Genomic DNA, 23,650 nt, shown 5'->3' with positions numbered 1-23,650 from the left:
CTTGACCAAACTGACCTGAGCACAATTTGTTCAATCCCATTAAGGAATAGCCTTTCACTTTTTATAGTAATAGTGCTGAATAACATCCAATTTAAAATGTATTCAAATGAACACACTGGTGGTGCTGATGAAGGGATACTTGAGTTCATTGAAGGGCTGTGGGGTAAATGTGTGACAAAAAGGAACCGCTGCTGTAGAACATTTGGAGCAAAAGGCTTGCTGCAATTTAGTGGAGGATCAAACCTTCATGTGTCTTCCTCGTAAATCTTTCCTGTCTTCATCCATTCTGTAAAGCAGATACCTGTGCCTGTACCTAACCCTATCAAGATGTATGTTGTTGGAATAATTCCATTAACAGGCTAGATGGCCGACAACTGGATGGTGTTGACATTGAGACATATTGATCATCATGTCAGAGTGGTGGTTGCCCAGGGCTGAATTAAAGGGAGGGTGATGCAAGGAGGCCAGCAAATGTTTGTCTCTCTGAAAATCTTGCCTGAGGTGAGACGCGCAACACTGAATGCTGACTGGTCTGTTTGCTCCGCTATTGATTTCAGACTGGGATGGGCAGCAGGCCAGCCAAGGTCCCTGGTACTGACTGTCTGGCCTGTGATTGATTAATTAATGTAAAGTAATCCTCAGTTGAAATCAGATAACACTGGACAGACACAAAATCACCTGCTGCTTTTATTGTGGTTTGCATTGCAGACCACATATTCACCACATATTCATATTCTGCCACATATTCTATGTATGGCTTTATTTTATGCGCATATACCACTATCAATGCATTTATTTGCTGTTATAATTGCATGAAAATGAAAATAATGCTGATCAGTATTGTATTATTGTACATACTGATTGAGTCTCTTAAGAGTTAGCAAGTTTCCCATTCAAATCTGCTGATAACAATCAACTTAAATAGACTAAATACATTTTTTTGCATAGTTGATATTGAAGTCATGCGGCTAATTGTATTGCAACAACACAAGTTGGCCACTGGAGGGAGCCAGAGCACGGTCAGACACATTAAGGAAAGAACTTTGCATGCATTTTCAAGTTGGTTACTCAGAGTAAAGCAAACTAAAGAGGCAGGTGGTGTCACTGCAGGATGAAATGAACATTCCGTACATTCTGTCTTCCACTGATGATAAAGTTACATAAAGATACAAAGTGTGTGTAACTTAAAGGACTTTTGTGCGTGATGTTTGCGAAAAATACCACAGAGGCTCCTTTAAAAATTCTATCATCTTTATTAGACATCCCTTTTATACCCAAGTATAAGCATCCTTGTCCTTTGTCAGTACAAATGTAGTACTCAGACATGGAAAACACTAATCAAAACCATTTTAATATGACAGAGAATTTGGATTATAGCCTATACAGTCATAAGCAATTTCTTATTACAGTACAACTAAAAGTAACCAGTGAACGACTTTCCCCAAATATACCATCGCAAAATGTAAAGTGAATAAGTTGGAAGTTCTGCAGGCTACTTTTTATTTCACATTTGATCAGTTTCCCTTTTTTTCAGTTACTAGTAAATGCAGTATTTCTTTAATTGCATTTGCATTGCTACCATGCATTTCACCACTGGAGAGGGGGACATAAGAGATATAAATACATGTGTCTACATGTGTTGCCACCATTAATTTCATAGTGATTTATTGATGAGAAAATTCTACACACACCTTCTTTCACATGCCAACATCATGTCTTGTGATGATATTGCATGTCAGTAGTTACCATGTCACTCCAGGGCTCATTCTGTGTCCACTGCATTAAAGCTTGCATGACTGCACCATCATACTGTCCTCTGGCCAGCGGTACGAGTCCACAGAAAACTCCTCATAATCAGTACTGTAGGTGAGAGAGTGCAAATATTCTTGTTTGTCGGACGGCTCCGGGCGAAGTGTTGCCATGTTGTTCTCATAGGCATACTCCATGATCTGTAATGCAAAGGTTTGGAAAAATGAATGTTTTTGCAGTTTCCCAAGCTCTAATACAGCTTCACTCAGACAGACACTGTAAGGCACTTCTGCCACACTCAGCTCTCACCTTGACAGCCAGTTTGAGAGAGACGTCCCCGATAGAGTTGAGAGAGGGATACAATCTTCCTTCGCTCAGGTCTTTCTCTGTCACGAGGTGAGCAAGGGCCTGTTAAATGGTAAACACACAGCTCACGATATGGCACAGAGGAGAGTTCAGTAACATGCCTACATGAGTTGCTCTCAGCTAAGTTAATGACATTTACAGGAGACAGCAGTCAATGGTTTGAACTGTTTACATTACACTGGAAGTTAAAATATGGCACACGTAAAAAGAGTTACAATGGAATAAGTTTGAAATAAGTTTCCGAGTAACTAAGTACTAAGCAATGTAACTAAGTACATTTACTCAAGTACTGTACTTAAGCACAGTTACATACTTGAGTATTTCTATTTTGTGCTATTTTATAATCACACTCCACTACATTTCAGGTATTCTACTAGATTATATCACAGTTATAGTTACAAGTGTATATTTTACACACACAACATAGGATGAGCTTACAAATATGAAGTATTGTTATAGCTTAAACCACCCCACAAAAGCATGGCTGAAGTTAGCTCCACCTTGACCAACAGCAACATTAGAATGCTACTTACACATTTATGGATCAGTAGTAATAATCCAATAGAAAAAAATATACTTCACTTCATTTTAAAGACATGGCCTTAGTGAGACCTCAGGAGAGCAAGTATAGGTTCACTGACAATATGAGTCCTTGATAACACCATCATGCATTCATTGAATAATATCAAAGATTTGAAGAGGGTGTGTATATAGCGTGAATGTCAGTGTGTTACCTCTGCTGCAGTGAGGAAGATTTCCTCAGTAATGTGTCTGATGGCGCAGGCGGTGACACCCAGGCCCACGCCGGGGAAGATGTAGGCATTGTTTCCCTGACCAGGGTAGAACGTCCTCCCATCAGGCAGTGTGACGGGATCAAATGGGCTGCCACTGGCAAAGATGCCCCGCCCCTGCAGCACAGTGGGGAATTATGTTTGAGTCAACCTATTTCATTCCAGATGAGCAATAAAATCATTCATAGCCACATGTGGGAATATAACTGTAATGAAGAGTGTTGAGACAGAGCACCTCTGTGAGTGTGTAACACTGCTCAGCAGTGCATTCGGCTTTGCTGGTCGGGTTGCTGAGAGCAAAAATGATTGGGCGTTCATTGAAGGAAGCCATGTCCCTGATGATCTGCTCGGTGAAGGCTCCAGCAACAGCTGCCACACCTGAAACAAAAAGCCAACAGTGTGCAATATGGTAGTCTGCTTCTTTAAGAGCTTATCTCCAGCATTCCCCTTATGACCTTAGGTTCTCACTCTTGTAGATGCAGATCAGTTCCAGTCCATCAGTGTCACCTAATACCATGCTGCTTAAAATGGCAAACTGGGAGTCTTATGAAAACATCAAATGCTGGTTGTTTTACCAATGATAGCGGTAGGTTTCAGTTCCTGGACCACATCTTCCAGTTTCTTCATGTGTGGGTGCTCATGAGCAAACCTCTCTTTTTCATGAGTCAAGTGGTCTCGACCCTGAGGATTTAGAAAGGACAGCAGAGGAGGAGGACATTAAAGACATGAAACCATGTGTGGAAACCATGACACTGTTAAAAAAAACAAAAAACAAAAAAACACCTTATTGTTTGGAGTCATTACTATTGCTCTGACTTTTAGCACCAAAGGAATGAAGGATTTCATTCCAGTTGGGAAATGAGAGAAAAGAGGAGGTGAAAATAGAAGAATGTGAAGAAGAGAGGTGGGATGGAAGAGAGAGGGAAGAGAGAACAGGAGGAGGAGGAGGAGGAATGAAGGTCGAATAACATGGATATGGTGGACAAAACAGATGTATAACAGATGTTCACCTCCTGGAGAGTCTTTTGCACTGATTCCAAGGAAAGACCCCTGTCTTATAAATTAATGAACCATGGGAAATGTTTTTTTTTTCTTGATTGTGGAGTTACTGATGTCAAACAGCTTAGGAAAATCCATCCAGAGAGATTTTCAACCTGTAAAAACCTGTGATGTTTTCTGCATTTCCGCATTCAATTTCTGATGATTTTTCACTTATCTCTACTTCCTGACATTTGTTTTCCTGGATTCCAAGACGTATCACAGACTATGCACCGTTCATTCTGGTCAGTTATAGAGACATTGGATTAGCGTATCTGTGCCAGCATGTGCACACGTTTGTTCATGTGTGTGTCTGCAGTATTTTATTACGACACCTTGACAATGAGACCCTTGGAATCAACCATCCAGATCTTTTTCAAACACTCCTCTTCAGCGAGTCCCTCTTTCTGCATGGCCATGACGATCAGCTCAGCAATCCCCATCGCTGCCTGGAAGTAAGACAAAAGAGAGGGATCAATCTCATCGAAAATCCATACATCTCACTGAGAGACTGGGCCTGACTAATGATCTTAAAAGTAATGGAATTGTAAATGGAAATTATTCATCGGCACACAAATCTTGCTCTTTCTGGCTAAAGCAGCAGTCAATATGTCAGTATGTAGCATTGCCAAAAAAACACAAAAGAAAAAAAAAATCCTCTTCCCAAAAATAAAAAAATGAGTTCATAACCAATAAAACACACCCTTGCTTGAGTCAATAAACTCTGTCATTTTGCTGCTTTTTCATAATGAAGTCTTCATTTTGCCTCTATTAGATACAGTATCTTAAAACGCTAACCACCAGGAAGTAGATGTCTTTAATGCCAAGTTCAGACTGCTCCATATTTTGGACAGTTAACATAGACAGGCCATTATAGAGCCATCAATTCTTGTTGTGACTTGGTCGAGACACCCAGTTCCCTGACCAAGATCTGAAGTGGTGTGTGTGACTGGCTGTCATGAGTCTGGAAAAAAGGCTGAAAAGGACAGAAAAATGACAGTGAGCTTTCCTCTGTTTCACAATTCCACCAAGTGTGCTACACATACCTCCCCTGCACCCTGGAACACAACGGTGTGGTCGCACATTTTACTCTTGGTGAGGCGGAGGGCAGCCAGGAGTCCAGCTACTGCTACAGCAGCAGTACCTAAGGAGTAATATAGATCAACAATTCAAGTTTAATCTACTGATATTCTTTATGACACTCATGGTGCTGCAGCAAATTCAAGATAACTCCAGAAAAGTAAGTCAAATGAGGAATGAATGAGCTGCCAGACAGACATAAAGGAATCAGATGTTTTCAGGACCCATTCAACCAAAATGAATCTGTGTAAATGGTATTTATATTACTCAATATGGTGAAACTATTCATTCATAATTATTGTGGTTTGACTAAAGAATTGGAGATGTTCTGTAAATTGCTGGATCATTAATGCACTAACTACAATGCCCTAAAAATGTTTTCACCAATGGGTCCCTCTTTCACATGCCCATGAGACGGAAATGTAAACATAACTTGTTTGTTTACAAGAAAACTTCACAGGGTCCCTTTAATTTAAAATCTCAAGAAGACCAAACATCCACACCACAGTCAAAACTTGATGTTAAAGATGTTAAATCCAGGACAAAAAAAGTTCACAATGCAGTCACTGCCGCTCATAAAGCACACTGCTCACATTAAAAATTAAAGACGAGTTAAATGAGCAAATATCTGAATTGTCAAAGTAATAATTATGTGACAGCATTAATATATTCTGGTATATTTTATGAGTAGTGGTTCATGTTGATATTATTTATCTCCTGATCAATTAATATGTCATTAAAAACATCTTTACCCTGAACTCATGGACTTTTAAATTTGGAAATTTAACCAGCAGAATTTAGCTCTGAGTTTCATGTCCTCATCTCCTATATGTTATAGCGCAGAATGAACGGGTTAGGTGCACAGAGAGGATGTGTGTTTGTGTGTGTGTCTGCCTCTCGCTGAGTTACCTTGGATGTCATCATTGAATGTGCAATACTTGTTGCGGTACTTGCTCAGCAGACGGAAAGCATTTATATTCGCAAAGTCCTCGAATTGAATCAGGCAGTCCATTCCATACCTGTAAACAGAAGAGCTGCATTTCATCTTACTGAACATGGAAGCATAGAAAAGGAAATGCAGAGGAGATGATGAAGTGAACTGTTATCGTTAAGGTGAAGGCTCACTTAACAGACTTACTGCACACATTCAGACACATTAATACATAAAGAGAGCAGACTCTGCTTTCAGATGCTTCACGTCAGTCCTGAGGGGGGCGCTCTCCCTCTACGCTACACAGCACTAAATGAGAAATGAGGACCGGTGATGATGCTGGTTCTCAGGGCACAAAGTTCGAACAGTGTTGAATTCAGTTTTATGAATATGCACAGCTATAAGTGTTTAAATGAAATAGAGAGTAATGGTCTTTTTGTTAGAAGTCATGTCTAAAGTGAAAATTGAAGCTTTGCACACTCTTCTGTTTAACAGACATTTGACAAGCAGACACCTGTTTCCCCCAACTTCACAACAGCAACTCACAATGAGTATCAGTGAGGGAGGTCAAAGCTCCACAAAGGAGTACAACCACAAAAACACCTAGTTTAAAGGAAAAGAACACAGAGCCCACCCAGCCTCGCCGTAAAGCAGCAGTGTTCAGTTTTACAAGATGTTGCTCAGACCACCTATCACATACAGTCAATACAACAACACTGAGGCTGGTGCCAATAATCTCCTATAAAAACATCATAGAACAAAAATAAGCCCCGAGCCAGCGTTATGAGACTGTAAATTAGATTTAGCAGCGACAAAGACGAATCCCACGTTCCCATGCCTTTCAACAGATGGAACTTTTGTTCAGGAATTTACTGGATGTTTGTGGAACAACTGCTGCTGCGCTATCTCCAAGATGAAAGACAGGTTTTCAGCTGGAGGGAAAAGAAGGACGGAGCCGGTGAAGGTGTGGGGGATAACATTACGTCTGAAAAGCTAAAGGCAGCTCGATGATGAAAAAATTCTGCGTGTTAATGAAGAAATCTACAGCGGACATTGCTGACGTCACTTCCTTAGACATTTTGTAATATTTAGTCTTGATATCAAACTTCAACTGAACACAAATCTATTGTTTTATGGCTTTTCTGAGCATGATTGTCTGTTTGCTAATAGCCAGGGGTGCACGTAACTGGATCCTATGTATGTACACATACGTGACAAAAATCCAAAATGCATAACGTCCAGTTGTTCCAAAATGTGCCTTTGCGGAAAAGGCAGCAACTGAATTGGGGACGAAATGGATAATGTTGTGAATGGGGCACTGTAAATAGTTTGCACTGTGAAGCTGGTACAATCCAACAGATGGTGGTAAAGCAACACTTAAGGATGCCAACTGCTATAAAACTCAGCAGAAGAAGAACACAGCAGCGCCTGTCATTTGTCATCAATACACATTTCTTGTCTACGCACCTTTCTTGTCATTACGTTTGACCCAATGAAGTCACCTTCTGTGAGCCGCCTATGAAGAAACGTCAAACCAAACCCGAGCAGAAGAACAGACTTTTCTCTGAAGTGGCTCCGAGATGTGCCACAGCTTCAAGCTAACGAGGAGGGCACCGAAATGTGGTGCAAGACACTGCATATCGTTCACAAGCACATGTAGCTGAAAAAAAAAAAGCTGCGTTTTGTACTGACTAGAAGAATTTCAATCATCCATTATTTGATAAACACAAAAAGAGGAGCACAGGGATGTGGCACAATTGCTAATAAACAAGCTGTAGTCAAGCTGAAACGTTGAGTCACCCACTGACTCACTGAGCAGGACTGAATGTCTAACCTAAAAACCTGAGGTCAAGCTTTATTGTTCATATCTTCAAACAGTATGTATGCATTATAACAGAAAAGGCTTTATGAACTAACCAGTGTGTTAGCAAACGTGAAGCCATCCTGAATAACGAGTTTAAATCCACAAAACACCCAAACGAAGCTGCTAACATTCCCCTTAACTCTAGTTTAGCTTACGGACTGACTTCAAGACAGTGGGAGAACACTACACAGTGCTGTGATTTCATGAATATTTTTTAAGCTTAATTCTTGAATCTCCACAAAATGTAGTTAGCTGATGAAATGCTGCTTGGCCTTGGTTCGGTTACTGCAAGAAGCTCCTCATTCCTTCCCATTTCTTTACAAGACTTGGCGCAGTGAAAGCCATTGCAGGTCCAGATTTTTGTCCCTAGGTTGTGCTTATGTTTGTAATTTACATTAGAGCAGATAAACACACTGTTTAATCAGTTCCTTATACTTTTGCTCTGGTTTTGGTTTTGTAAAGGCTGAAAAAAAATTAAAATCCTCCCAAAGACAGACACCACACTCTTAGCTATTGAGATACCGAATACTGCCAAATGCACACCCTTTCAGCACATGGTGAAATCCAAAGCTTGACAGACCTGCTGTGCCTAGTTATGGTTGCTCAGCTGTGATTGGACAATCACTGGGGGATGGAGAATAATCTTTGTGCAACATAAACTACAAACGCAGCAGATTGTTAACTACCCTAATGCCCTCTGAATGATCTCTCTCTGAAAGTACAGTTTTTATTAAAACTGTTTCTCAGCTGGAAACCATGGCAGGAAAGGGTGAGGTTGTCTGTATTAAACAGCAGCGATCATGTTTCAGTGAGTGAGTGATGGAGGAAATTGGGGACAGGCCAAGCACACAGGCAGAGCTCCGAAACCCCCGCAACCAACACCTGCAGCCTCGTCCGTTAACTGACCAGTTTTTCATAGTTGAGACACTGTTTGCTCTTCTGTCTCCACTCGTCCTTTCTGTTACTTTATCAGCCTTTTCATTAAACCCCACCTCATACTTTATAAGGAAAGGGATCCTCGTTTGCACTGTTATTGTACCACTCGCTAAAGCTGTTTCCCACTTGTTACAGTGGCTGCTAAACTGCTTAAACTTTAACCAGGAGGAGGATAAAGCCGAGCGGAAGCGAGACAAGAAAGAAATGCAGGATGAGATGCGACCTGAGTTCAGCTGCAATAAAATATAATGTCCTGACAAGACAGTGCCATTGCTGGGTCACTGTTTATCTGTCCCTCTGCCACACTGCAAGACACAGATTCCTAATACAGAGACTGACAGCCCGACTGACTTACTGCCAACACGGCAGTAGCGCTGAGGAGAGAAATGTGTTTTCTATCAAGCAGAGAGCAGCACTAAAGCACCGAGAGCCTGTGCAAAGAGGATGAATAATGAGGCCAAGAAGGGAGCTATAAACTTTTCATTGTGTTGGGGCTTTAGGAGACGCAGACAGGCGACAGGCGAGGATAGATGTGGCCTTGCCCCACTGCCAGTGCAGCGCCCTCTGCTATGGTTTGGTGCAGCTCGCTACTGGAAAGGTCACACCAGTTCATATAGGACCAAGCGACTCAGAGACCAAAGAGATGGATTTAAAAGCGTAGTCTTCTGCAGGATTTGACAGTTGTACTCACATCCTGCAAGTATTCTCAGCAAAGACAGAGGATTAGGTTGTAAGTGAAAAACGATGTCAGCTATTGAATTCATTGTTTTATTTTAGAATGACAGCCCAGAAAGATCAGAGACTCCTGACACACTTCTGAGAATAACTGAGCTATGAACACATGCGTATTTACGGGCATCCACTGACCATAAGCTACAGAGCAACTATCTGTGGTTGTGGTATTGCAGAAAGAAAGTAACATCTTCCCTATGCAGAAAGCTCTTCGGTCCTTGGCCTGAGCCTATAAAGATAGGGGGAGTGTTTTGACAGTGTGTGTGTATGTGTATGTGTGTGTGTGTGTGTGTGTGTGTGCTTTGCCGAGAACAAAGCTCCTCTTGGAGGCCATTTGTGTTTGTCGTCCCTATTCTGCCTCAAAGTCTGTTGTCTTCCCTTGACGACCCACTGAATGGAACGCCAAAATCTGACAATGCGCCTCTTTGCCAGCTGAATAAAAAAATACCCTGGACAAAGACAGCAGGATTTGCTTTTGTATCTACACTGAAGTATCAAGGGCAGTAACCTAAGCAAGACAGGGCACACCCAAAAGATGAAAAACACAGGCCATATTCCTGACTGTGCAGAGGGAAATCCACTAATCTGTGAGAGGTAGGGGGAAAGACAGACGGACTGGGAGAAAGACTGTTCTCACACAAAAATTACCATAATTGCTATAAACAGATGTTTGGACTGCAAACTTCTATTATGGATCCGTTGCCTTAAGTTGTTTTGAATTGGCAGAGGGTGAATAAATCATTCACCCTAGTTTATTAGGTAAAACTTTAAATTAGAGCCTGCAAAATAAAGTGTCATTATTTAGTACATGTTGGGCATTAATGAAACACTTGGGTGCGTATTCTAGGACAAACAGGTACAAGGGAAGAAGACTAGCAGACTAACACTATTTTTCTAACTACTGAGTACCTATGAAATAATTACAGGGTAGGATGTACCTTTATAGTTAAAAAATCCATATGTTTAAGTTTTTTAAAATGATGTTAAACTATGGGGGAACAGTAATGTAGTTTTGGATAATAAATGAGCTTAAGACACAATTTCAGTTTGTATCAAACTATAACTGCAGGCTCTAATCTGAGGCTATGCTGATCATCATTCGTTACTGTTAAATTTTTGGTTGTAAATGTTTGAAACAGCATTACATTTGGTGATGAGCACATAGTGACTTTGAACAAAGTTCAGGACTTGTTGATAACTCCACTACCAAAGGAGTGACTTTGTTCCACCTCTCATGACTGAAAAGAGAAAGAGACGTATCGCTGCTGTTGAGATTTGGCAGTGGGATCGCTTTCCATCTCTTTGTCCAGCGCTTTGTCAACAGCACTGTCTGTTCAGTGAGTTCTGAGACCAAAAAGGCCCTGGTGGGAAAGCACTCAAATCTGTCAGTACGATGTGAGAACAGGCAAGAAAACTCCTGCCAACACCTGCTTAAGGATGTAAAACTGTGACAGTGAAAACTCTTGATTCTGATGTGGCTGCTCAGTTGACTCTCAGTGTCTGCAACAATACAACTCTTTACAATAGAAGACAACTGCCACCTCATGTGTCAGCTGGAAGAGATTGAAAGGGCAGAAATGAACAACTATGTCGCTTAAGTTTTTATAGTAACAATAGATCACATGGCTATTTCCATGTGAAAAGGGTTGATCGTGGTGACAGTCCCCACCTCCCCTCAGCTAAAACAGAGCACTTCAGCATCTCTCCGCTCATTGTTTTGGTTTTCTGGCCCACAACTTTACTGTTTCAGTTCAGTCTCACCGCTCTAACACAATACTTTTCAGCCGCGGCAGGTGATCACTTTCAACAACAAATCTCTAAAGACCCACTGCACACGACCTCCTCAGCACCGAACAGCAGACAGACAGAATAAGTGACAAGCTGCTGAACATAGTGGAGCTCTTAGCGGCTAGAGAGCTCCTTTCTGGTGAATATGGAAAGAAAGACAGGCTTTCTTTTGCTGATCTCAAGTGGTCAATGAATCAGTTATTGCAGGTTTAAGCTCTGGAAAACTCTGAATATTAAGTACTCATCAAAGCTTTATGGGAGTGGTTTGATCAGATTTGACAGTTGCCTGGCAACATAAGCAAACAACAACGCAGTATCACATTTATTTATTTTTATTTTATTTCACATTTATCACATTTGGATTTGAATGCTACCAAATCCCGAATGGTCACATCACCTTTTTCCGACTTAGCCCTGTCCATTTCAAACCAGTGAAAAGAGACTGAAGTCTCACATGTGAAGTACAGAAAACTGTTCTAATGGAAGAAGCTGACAAAAAATGACCAGACAGGCAAACAAGACACCTGCAGACCAGGAACAAACCTTTCCTGCCATACAGAGACACATTGTTTTCTGGAATGGATCTTTCAGGGTTTCTTGGTGCTTATTGGCAAACCAGTCCGATACATTGAGAATAAATGCTTGTGAAATTGTTATTAATGTTTGATAGTGTGAAAAAGGGCGTGAGACATGAGACGACAGACGCTTCCCCATGTGGAGAATCACTCAGACGTTTGGTGTTATGTCTGTAGAATGCAGGAGTTACGGAGGCCCAGCTCCTTCAGGAAACATAATCTGGCTTCATCTGAGACTTGATGAAATCTGAATCTTCAGCTAATAGGAAGTAGACGGACGTCCTATATACTCCCAACACTCAGGGGGAGACTAAAACCAGAGGAGAAGGTATGAGTGCATGCAGAGCCGGGGAGGACTCTGCAAAGAAGGTCACAGACAAGGGTGCTCTGTCCAAACACAGCTGTCGAACCTGTGTTCATATATGTGTGTTTGTCTATACACACAGGCTGTCTGTTAGTGCCGTCCCCAAGGGGGCTTCGTGGCTTCGTGGCTGAAGCCTTAATAAATCCCCAGCCCCCTCTAGCTCTCCAGAGAGCCAGCATCGCTCAGCACACATTATTTCTCAAATCCCCGAGTCGTCATTAAAGACAAAGACGCATTTTGCATTCTCTCTCCTTACCTCTGTTGCTGCTTTCATTCATCCACCCATCTATCCATTCATGCATTGGTCTCTCTCTTCCTTACTCTCTCAGTGCCAAAAGTTTAAAAGAATTGATGGTATTCCTGCGTGCTGCTGAGAGTTCTGTTCTGTCAAATACTATACAATCATTTAGGATTCAGACTCAATAGTCAACACAAAAACATGTTGAAATATGAAGCTTAGCTTAGCACAAAGACTGGAAACAGGTAGGAACAGCTAGCCTGGCTCTAACAACATACGCTTACAAGATTTTTACATTTAAATAAAATTAAGAAATTGATGTCAGCCTTAAAAATACAGTATAAACTGGGTTCTACTGAAAACTGTATGTCACTGTGCCACATTAGATCCAGATAGAGGGGATTTATGATAAAAAAAAAAAAAAAAAAGTAAATATGTTGTTGTTGAGTTTTCAGTTTCATCTCATTACCTGCGTATATCCAGGAGGATTCTTCCTCTCACACACCAACAAAAGCACATCAGGGATTAAGTGTGATGAAATGTAATTAAAAGGTGAGCATCTTCCCTGACAGAAAATGCTGAGCTCGAAGTTTTAAAACCTTTGCTGTGCCGTGGTTCATCCTTTTTAAAGTGTTGTGGGTGTGTGCAGGAGCAATGAGATTAAGAGATAATTCATTTCTGCCTGAAGACAAAAGCAGCAGACAGCACCTGCTGGTTATTGAAAAGGAGCGGTGGAGCTGGAGAACGGGAGGCTGGCCTTAAATCAAACACTCACTGACATCACTAACCATCCTCCTTTTACTAAGAAGGATTTTTTAAATGGTGGATTAAAAAAAATCACCCCCAGACCTTTGCTGCTTATTGACAATGAGTCAATCTGAGGTAGTTACGTTTAGTTTCATAAAAAAAAATGAATATTACTTGAAAGACTGCAGAGCTGTAATCATTCATTCAATCTTTGAGCCCATAATTACTCATTTTCCGCCAATCTGGCTCCTTTGGGGAAAAAGCTTCGCTGTTCCCTGTAGTTGAGAAGCCACCCGGTTATTAGAGTCATGGCTTCCTGTTGCCAGCTGGAGGGGGCCCAGACCCAGGACTCTCCCTCTGGACTCTGGTCTCTGGTCTCTCTGGGTTAGGACGAGTCTTAACCAGGCCCATGTGTGTGTGGCTGTGATGGCTCCATGGCACACAAGGACGCAGATATACACAGACGTGTCAGGATGCATGCAGGTCAAAGGTATGCAAAAGTCCTGTTAAGGACAGGACTGCAATACACATATAAGGTACGTGACCCAGAGAGAAACAGTATGACTCTCCTCATTTCAGCTCAGAGAGGAGGGAAAAGATAAGATCAGTGTATGAAAACCAAATGAATGACAATATGGAATACTCTCCACTATTCCTGTAAGCGTCTCTGTTTACAAGCTCAGCCATATTCCCAAAGCATTCGGAATAATCAGGCATTGCACAAACAAAGAAGCTCTCCTATCATCCATGATTCAAGCAACTGAGCTTCCGAGGACAAATAAGTATGTCAGATTGTGGATAATATCACACTAGATCATATTATGTTGCCAAGCGTTCGGTTAAGCTGCTGTCAGCTCTCTCAACCGCCTTCTGAATAGCTGGTTAGCTGTGCTCTCAGCCATCTGCCTGAGGAGAATCATGCTGTTGAAATCAATAGCACTGATGGTAAGCAAGTCACTCTGATCACTTTTCAATAAGCTCACGTTGCCGTTCAGCCAGGAAGCAGAGTTGTGATTGGCACTGCTTAGCAACCAAACTGAATTCAAAGGAGGTAAAACTGAATCATCTGTGACTAAAGTTCCAGACCCCCGAATCCCACTGCATGCACTGACTGTGCTAAACTGCTTAACATATTTCTTCTCACAGCACCATGTGCCGTCTGCCTTAAAATGACAACAGCAGACAGCATAAAGGGAGAGGGCACTGAAGGCCAATATGATCATACCTGTCCGACACTGCCTTCATAAACTCATCCAGCAGGTCATCATAGGCCTGGCCTCGCACTCTCCTATGTCTCAGCCCAATGTAGAGAGGGTCCTTCAGCAGCGCCTGCAAGAGCACATGGAGGCAGAGGATACAATATGAAACTAATAGGAAGACTGAGGAAGAAGAGGGGAGAAAAGAGAGACTCTGAGTTTAATGTTTCAGTTCAACTAAACTAAAATAGTGCAGTGAAATTCTCTCTGTCAGTATTTTACTATTATATCTGATGTTTTTACATTCATACACTGCTCTGTCAATGTGCATACAGCATTTTACTGCTGTACGTGTTTAGGTTTGTGCTATTTTAACTACTTTATATACTGTTTGGTAAGTAAACCTACAGCAATACATCATATTCTATAAGACCATGATATTTTTGTAGCGTCGTTGTCTGGTGAGAACCATCTCTGAAAAATCAACTTTTCTTCAGAATAGCCCAAGATGGATTTTCTATGTTTTATTTAGCTTCAGAAGTGGGAGGTAAAAATTGTACTCCCAAAAGTAATTAGCAGACAAACGCTGTCAGACAAATGTAGTGGAGTAAAAAGGACAATATTTGCTTCTGAGATGTCATGGCATAGTTGGAAATACTCAGGTAAAGTACAATTATCTTGAATTTGCACTTAAGTACAGTACTTGAGTAAATGTACCAAGTCACATTCTACCACTGTAAAGTAGGCAGACTATATTTAGGAGATCTGCAGCATTTGCGGCTGATTTAACCAAAAAAAAAAAAAAAGAAAGAAAGAAAGAAAGAAATGACCATGAATGAACATTGTCATCTGTGTGAAGTGAACTTTGAGGTAGCTCTTGTGAAGTGCCACCTTGAACAACATTGGTTATAGCCACTAGTAGTGGACAATGTAGCCCCATGCTAATGCTAGCCTCAATAAGAGATGAGGACTGGGCTACATAGCATGGTAAACTCAGTCCTTTCTAACTCCAGCCCCCATTTTTAAACTCGTCAACCCCAACTGACACTGTCATCACTTCATTTTGGGCAATGACCTCTAGAGCCACAAAAGGCTTCAAATATCTTTCTGACGTGCAGTAGTGTTCCCAAAGACTTTGATGTGTGAAATTTGGTAGTGTTCCCCTTTAAACCTATAATGATGTAATGTGTGTGCAAGATAATCGAAAAAAGTACACTGATTTATTGAATTGTGTGCACATACATATGTTGATTTAATATGAACCTGTATGACCTGACTATCTGTTGTGAAAGTTAAGGTAAAGTCAGGAATTGCAGATCAAACGAATAAGTGCAAAGCGAGACTTGACAGTATCTTTCTTGCAGCTGAACATGTGAAATTTGTTTACAGTCAAGAATACGTGACAACATACGAAGAAGAAGATTCCAGATATCAGTGAACAATGCATTAGTATTTACTAATATTTAACTGGAACAGTTGTTTAAAGACAATTCCCAGTTTTGCAGCACTTAGTACCAAATTACAAAGTTCTATAAAATGATTAGGAAATTAAAAGCCTGTGTTACTAACATGACTGTCGTCTAGACTAGTTTGGGTGAAGCCCCAAGCACACTGGATACTACACCTCCCATAATGCAACGTTACAGTGCCTTTTCATTAAACAAGCTTAGGCTGGTAACTACACACCTGTCTTTCACACTGGCTTTGTGTTCAAAATGTTCATTCTACAAGCCCAAATACCCTGATGATACCATCAGGAGTACTTCACCATCATCATATTTCACTGCCTAAATAAAAATGAAAATACAGTATGTGTGTGTGTGTGTGTGTGTGTGTGTGTGTGTGTGTGTGTGTGTGTGTGTGTGTGTGTGTGTGTGTCTGTCTGTCTGTCTGTCTGTCTGCCTGTCTGCTTGTCTCCTGCACGCTAATATAAAGTATAAACCCCTCTGCACCAGGAGCGACAGAGGAACTCAGGGAATGTATCAGACTGAAGAGTCTGTGTGTGTGATTTCTGTCCAGTCTTGACATCTGCTGGATGTGAAAATTAAAGAGAGAGGAGAGATATATACAGTGTGTGAACACATTCTCACACATACACACACCTGCGTCTATGTAGACCTCAGACCTCTGCTATAATGTGAACCATGTGTGTGACACCCCTGAAAACCACCTCCCGCCGCATCACTGCACAGAGCCTGCAGATAAATCCCTATGTACAGTAAATCCTAACCCTGTTGCAAAGGCTGTCATTTTTATTGTACTATTAATCACTTGGTTTTAGGGAAATGACCATTAATACACTGAATAAACGATTTACTGTATCCTCTATATAATAAAAATAAAATGTTGCATCTTTCCATGCAAATTTTCTAGCTTTATTCAAATATTTTTTTTAAAAAGTGCATCCAAATTCCCCAGTGTTTCAGCCATTATGTGCCTCAGCTTCAGGTTAGCATCTGGTTGTATCATGGCTCAGCGTTTTAAGTTTGCTGTTAAATTTAGTGGGTAACTATATAAGCAAGTGGGGTAGAAGTGGCAAGACTTAGAGTCTACAGCCAGCTCTAAGAGGCTTTGATTATTATTATTTGCTTTTTATTGAACAAAATTAAAGATATTTCTATTTGCCTTGAGGACTGACAAACCAACCAAAATTGCCATCTCCAACTGAGAATAAAAGGAAGAATAGATGGAAATTCAATGAGTTCCTCATGGAGGACGATTTGGAATGATGAATGTAACATGTGACAACAGGGGCCATAAGAAACAAGGCTGGTTCACTGTTTTTGAAATCAGATAAAAGAGTCCCTCAAAGGCAAACTCTACCAGTGTGAAAGAGATGAAAGAGCAACACCAGCGAACCTTTGCACCTTAGTATTTTGAAGAATGAGAGGGATACGGGAGGGAAGTGAGGAAATTCAGACCAGGGGTTGATGGGAGGTCGTGTGTGTGAGACAGAGAGACAGACAGAAAAATGAAAGAGAGGGTGAGACTGTGATGAAGTAGGTGGAAGTAAATGCCACCTCACAGTGATAGATTGCTTACAGTCTTTGCTTTGTGCTGCTGGCACATATTTCATCAGATCTTTGACATGCTCCACCTGTCTGACATAACATGGTTGTGTCTCAACACACAGCAAGCTGCAGATTCCCACCGAGACAGATTTGGGAGGATAGACTAATTTAAATGGTCTACACTCTGTAAACTTTGACTTCCGGGGAATTTCGATCCCAAAGGGTGGGGAACTGTATCCGGAGTGTTGTCATGCCTCACTGGGACTGGCGACCTTTACTTCTGGAGATGGATAATTAGAGGGTGCCACTAAGATGAGGGTGGCTTGGAGAAGGCAGAGGCCACCTTTCCATGGCAGGGTCAAGAGTTGCCATGGCCAAGAACAGCTCAAGAGGTTTATTTAAGCCAATATTTATTTGAAGTTGACAACTCATTTCCTGGCAAGCTTTTAATGGGCAGTAATAGGCTAGAGGTGGCCAAGTTCAACTGTAACCAAAACAAGCAAAACATTTTCATGTGATCCCACAGAGAAGTGGACTGATATCAGAGAGAGCTTTTGGTGGCAATTTCACAAGATGATGCAAGAGCATGAAAGGAGAAAGATAGAAATAGCTATTTAAAGTCGTTCACCTCTGCAGTGGAGTTTCACTTGGCGCTAACGTGCTTCTGTTGAGTTATAGAGGATGACGGTGAGTTTGTGTTTCATTTCCACACTGTCACAAAAGTGCATTTAAAAGATGAAATAGATGGAGCTGCATTATACGTGACTGGGATCGTTTTGAGCGAATTTCAGGTGGGCTGACCTCGTTGACACTGTGCTGAACTGTTGACATGAGTCGTCTTTCTGTCCCAGATTATCTACTGTTGATTGGCTAAGCTGTCCTTTGTGTTGTACAGCCCCTTTTCTCTCAGAGGGGATTAGTCCTCGTGTATGGCTTTACAGTTCATGCTTACTAGAGACACAGAAGCTCCATTTTCAGGGTTGCAACAGTTTCCAAATGGATGACTGTTGAACTAATAACATGACGTTTTATTTGACTGCTTGGTTGTGGGGGACATTTGATGAGGGAGTTTAAACAGTTTAACGTGCAACTTTCTGTGTTAAAACTGTGACTACAGCATTCACGAAAAAATACTTGAAATGGTGGAAAAAGGCCAGAGATCAAGAATAGCCTGGACCTGTTGGAGGTAAAGGACATGTGAGAGCCCACCCAGTGCAGACGCACAAACAGCACATTGTGCAGGATGACATCACTGGCTCTCATTTCAGTGTATGTGTTGAGGTTATTCCAGGTGACATCAGGCCCAGGGCACACACAGATACAGTCCAGGGAGATAGCAGGGGGAAAAACTCCCTGTGGACATATCTATATGTCTTATGTGTACTGCGTGAGTGAAAGCAATAAGAGCTGCCCAGTGAGAGTTTACTGCTGGGTCACACATGATATTACACAGCTACCACATTCCTCTGCAGAAAAAATAACAAGTACGCAGTATCCAAGCACACATTTTACACACACTGTGATACCACTCTCATATCATCTCATGTGTGCCAAAAATGAGCTACAGTACACCCAACAGCTGGTTAGCTTAGTTAGCACGAAGACTGGAAATGGAGAAACACACACCATTAAGATGTATTTATGGATTTTTTTTTAGAGATACGGTGTAAATTAGTGAGCTTTAGAGGTGCTGTTTATTTGTTACCTTTGGACAGAACCAGGCTAGCTATTTCCCTCTGTTTTCTTGGCTAGCAAACCAACTGGCTGTAGCATATGTAGCATACACATATGAAAGTGGTATCAATCTTCTCATCAAAATGTTGGCAAGAAAGTTAATAAATGCATTTCCAAAAATGTTGAACTCCTTTATTAAAGAAAGGGGTCGGGGGTTCTTCCTGCTTCACAGCTTGGATGTCTGCCTGTTTGTCTCTCTCTACCCCCCTATCCACTCAAGGACAGAAATAATCCCATAATAACAGTCATTTTAATAATTAGCTAGAGCTACCACTACTGCATAGCCTCCCACCTCCATCTGCTCCCATCATGCCTTAGCAGTCAGGGCTGTAGAGTGAGGGGGGGGTAGTGAGGGGCAGCAGGCTAGCCCACCTCCCATATGAAGCCAGTCCAGAAGAACTACACATAGGACACATGAAAAAACACACACACACACACACACACACACACACACACACACACACACACAGTTGCACAAACACAAGGCCCATTTATCCCATTACAACTCATTTAGCCTGTCATCTCTTTAGAATAATAGGAAACTGGAAAAGTCGGCCACGGCCAGGCAGATTACAGTAAAATCTCCTCTATAGCTATTTCTTTTAGCAGCAATACTACGTGTGTGTATGTGCTTGCAGCCAAGTTTGTCCCTGTGCGTACATATAATTTCTGTTTTTGTACGTGCTGATAGACTAATGCCTGCATCTAATAAAACATTAAAGAAATTGTTGAACATTTTGGTAAATAATCGTATTGTCTTTCTTGTCAAGAGTTAAGAAGATATCATGTCCAGTGTAGTAAATGTACTCTTACATATTCGTTTATATTCCACAAAGTGTGTTGGGCTGTAGTGTGGGCTGCCAGATTCAGTTGGTAAACAGAAGCATGTCCAACTAACTTCCTCTTACACCACAAACTGTCATTTTCTCATTTCTGTTTGTGTACGGATTAAACAAACAATTTACAATGTGGTAATTAGTGAGCTTCAGAGGTGCTAGGAACAGTAATTTTGAACTTTGGATAGAACCAGGTTCCACACATAGACGTGAGAGTCAGCTTTTGGAAAGAAAACAAATAAGTTTATGCTGAACAACTCCTAAAAGATCTTTACCCATTCAGAGTTGTTACTGTCCGACAGCGCTGCCTCTACTGCGGCAGACTGATCATCCGTGAGCTCACAAAGAAAAGAGAAACAAAAGAAACAAAGAAAGCGTCTCTCTTCTTTCTACTTTGGCAGCAGGTATAAGGCAGGCCGACTGAGGCAAGTACGGATCAAAGACAATAAGACAGCTTGTTAAAGATGGCCATAAATGCCATAAACTCTTCCAGTACAACCAAGAATCTAATCTGCAGATGGTATTATCACCCTAAACTAGAATCACTCAAACAGAGTGGTTGACTCATTGTGGAAACTTAGAACGAATAGAGATGCCAGTGCAGGAAGAGGCCAAAAGGTAGAGCTACGGAATATACTGCAGGCCTATAAAGATGAAGAGCTGAGGCGGAATGAGAGATGATTTTGCTTTCTTAATCCAGTTGTAGTAATCCAGATGTAGCACTGTAATATCTTTTATGGGCTTTCTGGGAAGACTACAGACTGTTGTTATAGTGCCAGGGATTTCTGCTGTGACCCGGAGAACTTTGATGAAGTGTGTATTGGGTAAGTGCTGTCGCAGAGGGACCTTAAGGCATCAATGATGCTATCACCTGCATGAAATCAGCGAGGTTCTTTTTAGTCCCTGTCCAGCTGAACTTTTCAAGATTTCTGTTACTTATATTTCTTCATTTGCAGGCTCATATATCCTCATCTGCATCTCTAATCCTTTGGCCTTGACCACAAATACATTTAAAAATAAAACATCTTTGTACACATGGGAACGCAAAAATGATTCAAGACAATCCACAAGCATGCCAGGCCAGCAGGTGGTGATAAAGTCTACATCAATGATATGTCAAATACCAGAGAAGAACGTACTACAGCAAACGAAGTGGCAGCCATTGTTTCAGATGCACAAAGCAACAAACGGCACGTGTGAATTGAGGTCTTGGCATTATTGTTTCCCAATCTCTCTGTTTTACATGTCCACCTGGATACACAGAAACTGCCATTTTGAAACATCTGCACTTTAGAGGATGTTTTAATAAAGCCCTGTTTTGGTGACTGACGCCGTTTGCATGTGAACAGGGGGCCAAAACGCAGAGGAAAATGTTCGTTTGGCTAAATCTCCATATACGTGTGGGCAAGGCTTTAATCCACTTGAGACATTTGCTTTGGTTGAAACTGAACTCCAGAGACTGAGTCATGTGAAGACTGTCTTGGAAAATGAAGGACAGCTTCTGACATGCTGAGCTCAGCTGTGTCGGGCATCTGAGGCCGCCACGCCCTTGGCCAAGACCAAGAGTTGAGTATATATAGAAAGGCACACAGACTATTCTTAGTCTGTTGAAGGCTACAGGCACACGTGCTGCCCTGCCCAGGGTTTGAATCTCTTTCAGGGACGCTGTCATAGTGAACAGAGACCATAGGTGTGTAACTCCAGCTCTGTTGGCTGCTACGCTCTCCGACTGGCAGAGGGGAGCGGTGCTTTCCCCAGCTGGCATCCATCAATGGAGCTGCGTACCTCACTTATGTAAAGGGTGTTTCCTGGTTGTAAAGTGAGAGATTTATTTTCTTTTTCTTGACTTCTTTTGAGGCAAAGCCTACCTGGCTATGGTGGATAAAGAGCATTTCCCTACTGGCACGCTGTATTATGTACTCATGGCAAGTTACCTTGCTGGAGCAAAATTTGAGTATGGGGCAGAAGAATTGAGAGGTGAGCAGGAAGACCAAAAACACTAGACCACTGCAACCTATAGGCTCTATGATAATAGATATGATGGTGTAATTTTCCAGCAGAGATGACTGGAGTTTCATCTAATTTAATGTAAAAGTTGAGCAAGAATGCCAACATGCTAAACAATGATAGTGAACATATCATATAATATATATATATTTCACCTGCAAAGAATTAGCATGCTAGCATTGTGTGCTTTAGCAGCCTCACAGATGTGTTAGCATGTTATCTTGTGGCTGGTTTGCAGATGCTAATTTTACCTGTTATATATTGTTGAGTTATTTATTCTGCAACATTGGTTATGTGTAAAATCATTATCAATAACGTATCAATGGCCTTTAAAAAATGTAGTACAAGTACAAGATTTTCCTGTCAAAGGAAAAGTAGCTGCATGAAAATGATATATAATTAAGAGCAGTTCATGAACAAATGTTACTTTCCACCTCTGATGGATGTACAGTACGGTAAAAGTTGCTTATAGTTCTGTAAATAGATTGTCACTTGTACTTAAACCTCAGCTCTTACCTCATTTTCTGTGCCCACATCAAGCATGACAGGCAGGCACTGCTGTGGCGGCATGCCTCCACAGGCTGTGTAGAGGGCCAGCTTGCCCACTGGGATGCCCATACCATAGCAGCCAAGGTCTCCCAGCCCCAGGATCCTCTCACCGTCCGTCACACAAACAGCCTGTAAATCAACATAACTGTCAGCCATAAACTACAGCAGGCACAGCAACAACATCAGCAGTTTACATCAGTGTATAATGCTGCTACATGTAGGATATTCTTAAATTAGACTTTATATCCCATTTATACACAATTTAATGAGAAAATAAATGAAGCAGCAGTTCTGCCTCTGTGTCTCATGAGCTCAAACCTTCTTTACTAAAACAAGTCCACCCTGCTCCCCAGAAACATGTTTTTTTTCCTCAGTGTAAGCCAGGTCCTCCTACACCCTCCTGCTTTCCACATACTAGTCACTTCATGTATTAAGCAATGATGTTGCTCTCAGTTGATTCCACAGTATGAAATCAGTTCGGTAACACTTGATATCATCAGCAGAAGTTTTTCATTTGAAATGTTCCTCCCTGAGTGTTTCTTTTTTTTCCACTATGGGTGTGATGCAGATAAGTCTGGCACAACATTTTTATAGCCTTGTTGCTCCCTCAATCTGACAGGTTTAAATAGTGTCATTAGTTTCCCCAGTTTTCAATGTTTAAAATCTATAATGACCACACTTTATACCATTAGCAGATTCTTTCCACAACTATCACTTGTAAATATGTGCCAGAAAGGCTGCCATGGATTATCAGTGGATGACTACCTCAGCTCCTGTTTGCCCTCTCTCTGTGAAAATGTTAAAGTCAGGCCGTATTAGGTGAGTTTACGATAAGACCACCCTGACAATGAGAGGCGGCATGTCAGCACTGAGGTAAATGCCCTCCTGTTGACAGCTGTGAACAGGTGGCTGAGGCTGCAGATATATTTGACATGTTAGGAATGCCTACAGGTTTCGTCATTCTAAGTATGACAAGATTATGACTTGCACATAGTTGCTCTATACAGAAGATTAAAGGAATACTTCAGGCTTTTGGGAAATTGGCCAATACAGCAGGTCAAGACAACCAATGGCGAGCTCTTCTACCTGCCAAACCGATCACTGGATTTAGTGCATAC

At 41.4% G+C, this 23,650-nt stretch overlaps 1 protein-coding gene across 1 annotated transcript in view; it reads right to left on the bottom strand.

Annotated features, from left to right (window-relative positions):
- Positions 1–1,237: 1,237 nt before the first annotated feature.
- The window catches only part of me1 (malic enzyme 1, NADP(+)-dependent, cytosolic), a 75,884-nt gene continuing 53,471 nt past the window's right edge, over positions 1,238–23,650 (bottom strand). The window contains exons 5-14 of the mRNA XM_076736147.1: positions 22,500–22,661; positions 14,425–14,528; positions 5,934–6,043; positions 4,991–5,088; positions 4,280–4,393; positions 3,482–3,587; positions 3,142–3,284; positions 2,850–3,023; positions 2,059–2,157; positions 1,238–1,949 (exon numbers count right to left, since the gene is read on the bottom strand). Of these exons, the coding sequence (XP_076592262.1) occupies positions 1,782–1,949; positions 2,059–2,157; positions 2,850–3,023; positions 3,142–3,284; positions 3,482–3,587; positions 4,280–4,393; positions 4,991–5,088; positions 5,934–6,043; positions 14,425–14,528; positions 22,500–22,661 (1,278 nt within the window). The 3' untranslated portion in view covers positions 1,238–1,781. The remainder of the gene's footprint in view (positions 1,950–2,058; positions 2,158–2,849; positions 3,024–3,141; positions 3,285–3,481; positions 3,588–4,279; positions 4,394–4,990; positions 5,089–5,933; positions 6,044–14,424; positions 14,529–22,499; positions 22,662–23,650) is intronic.

Source organism: Chaetodon auriga, chromosome 8, assembly GCF_051107435.1.
Source record: "Chaetodon auriga isolate fChaAug3 chromosome 8, fChaAug3.hap1, whole genome shotgun sequence".
Classification (NCBI taxonomy): domain Eukaryota; kingdom Metazoa; phylum Chordata; class Actinopteri; order Chaetodontiformes; family Chaetodontidae; genus Chaetodon; species Chaetodon auriga.
This window is presented reverse-complemented; position numbering and strand designations above follow the sequence as displayed.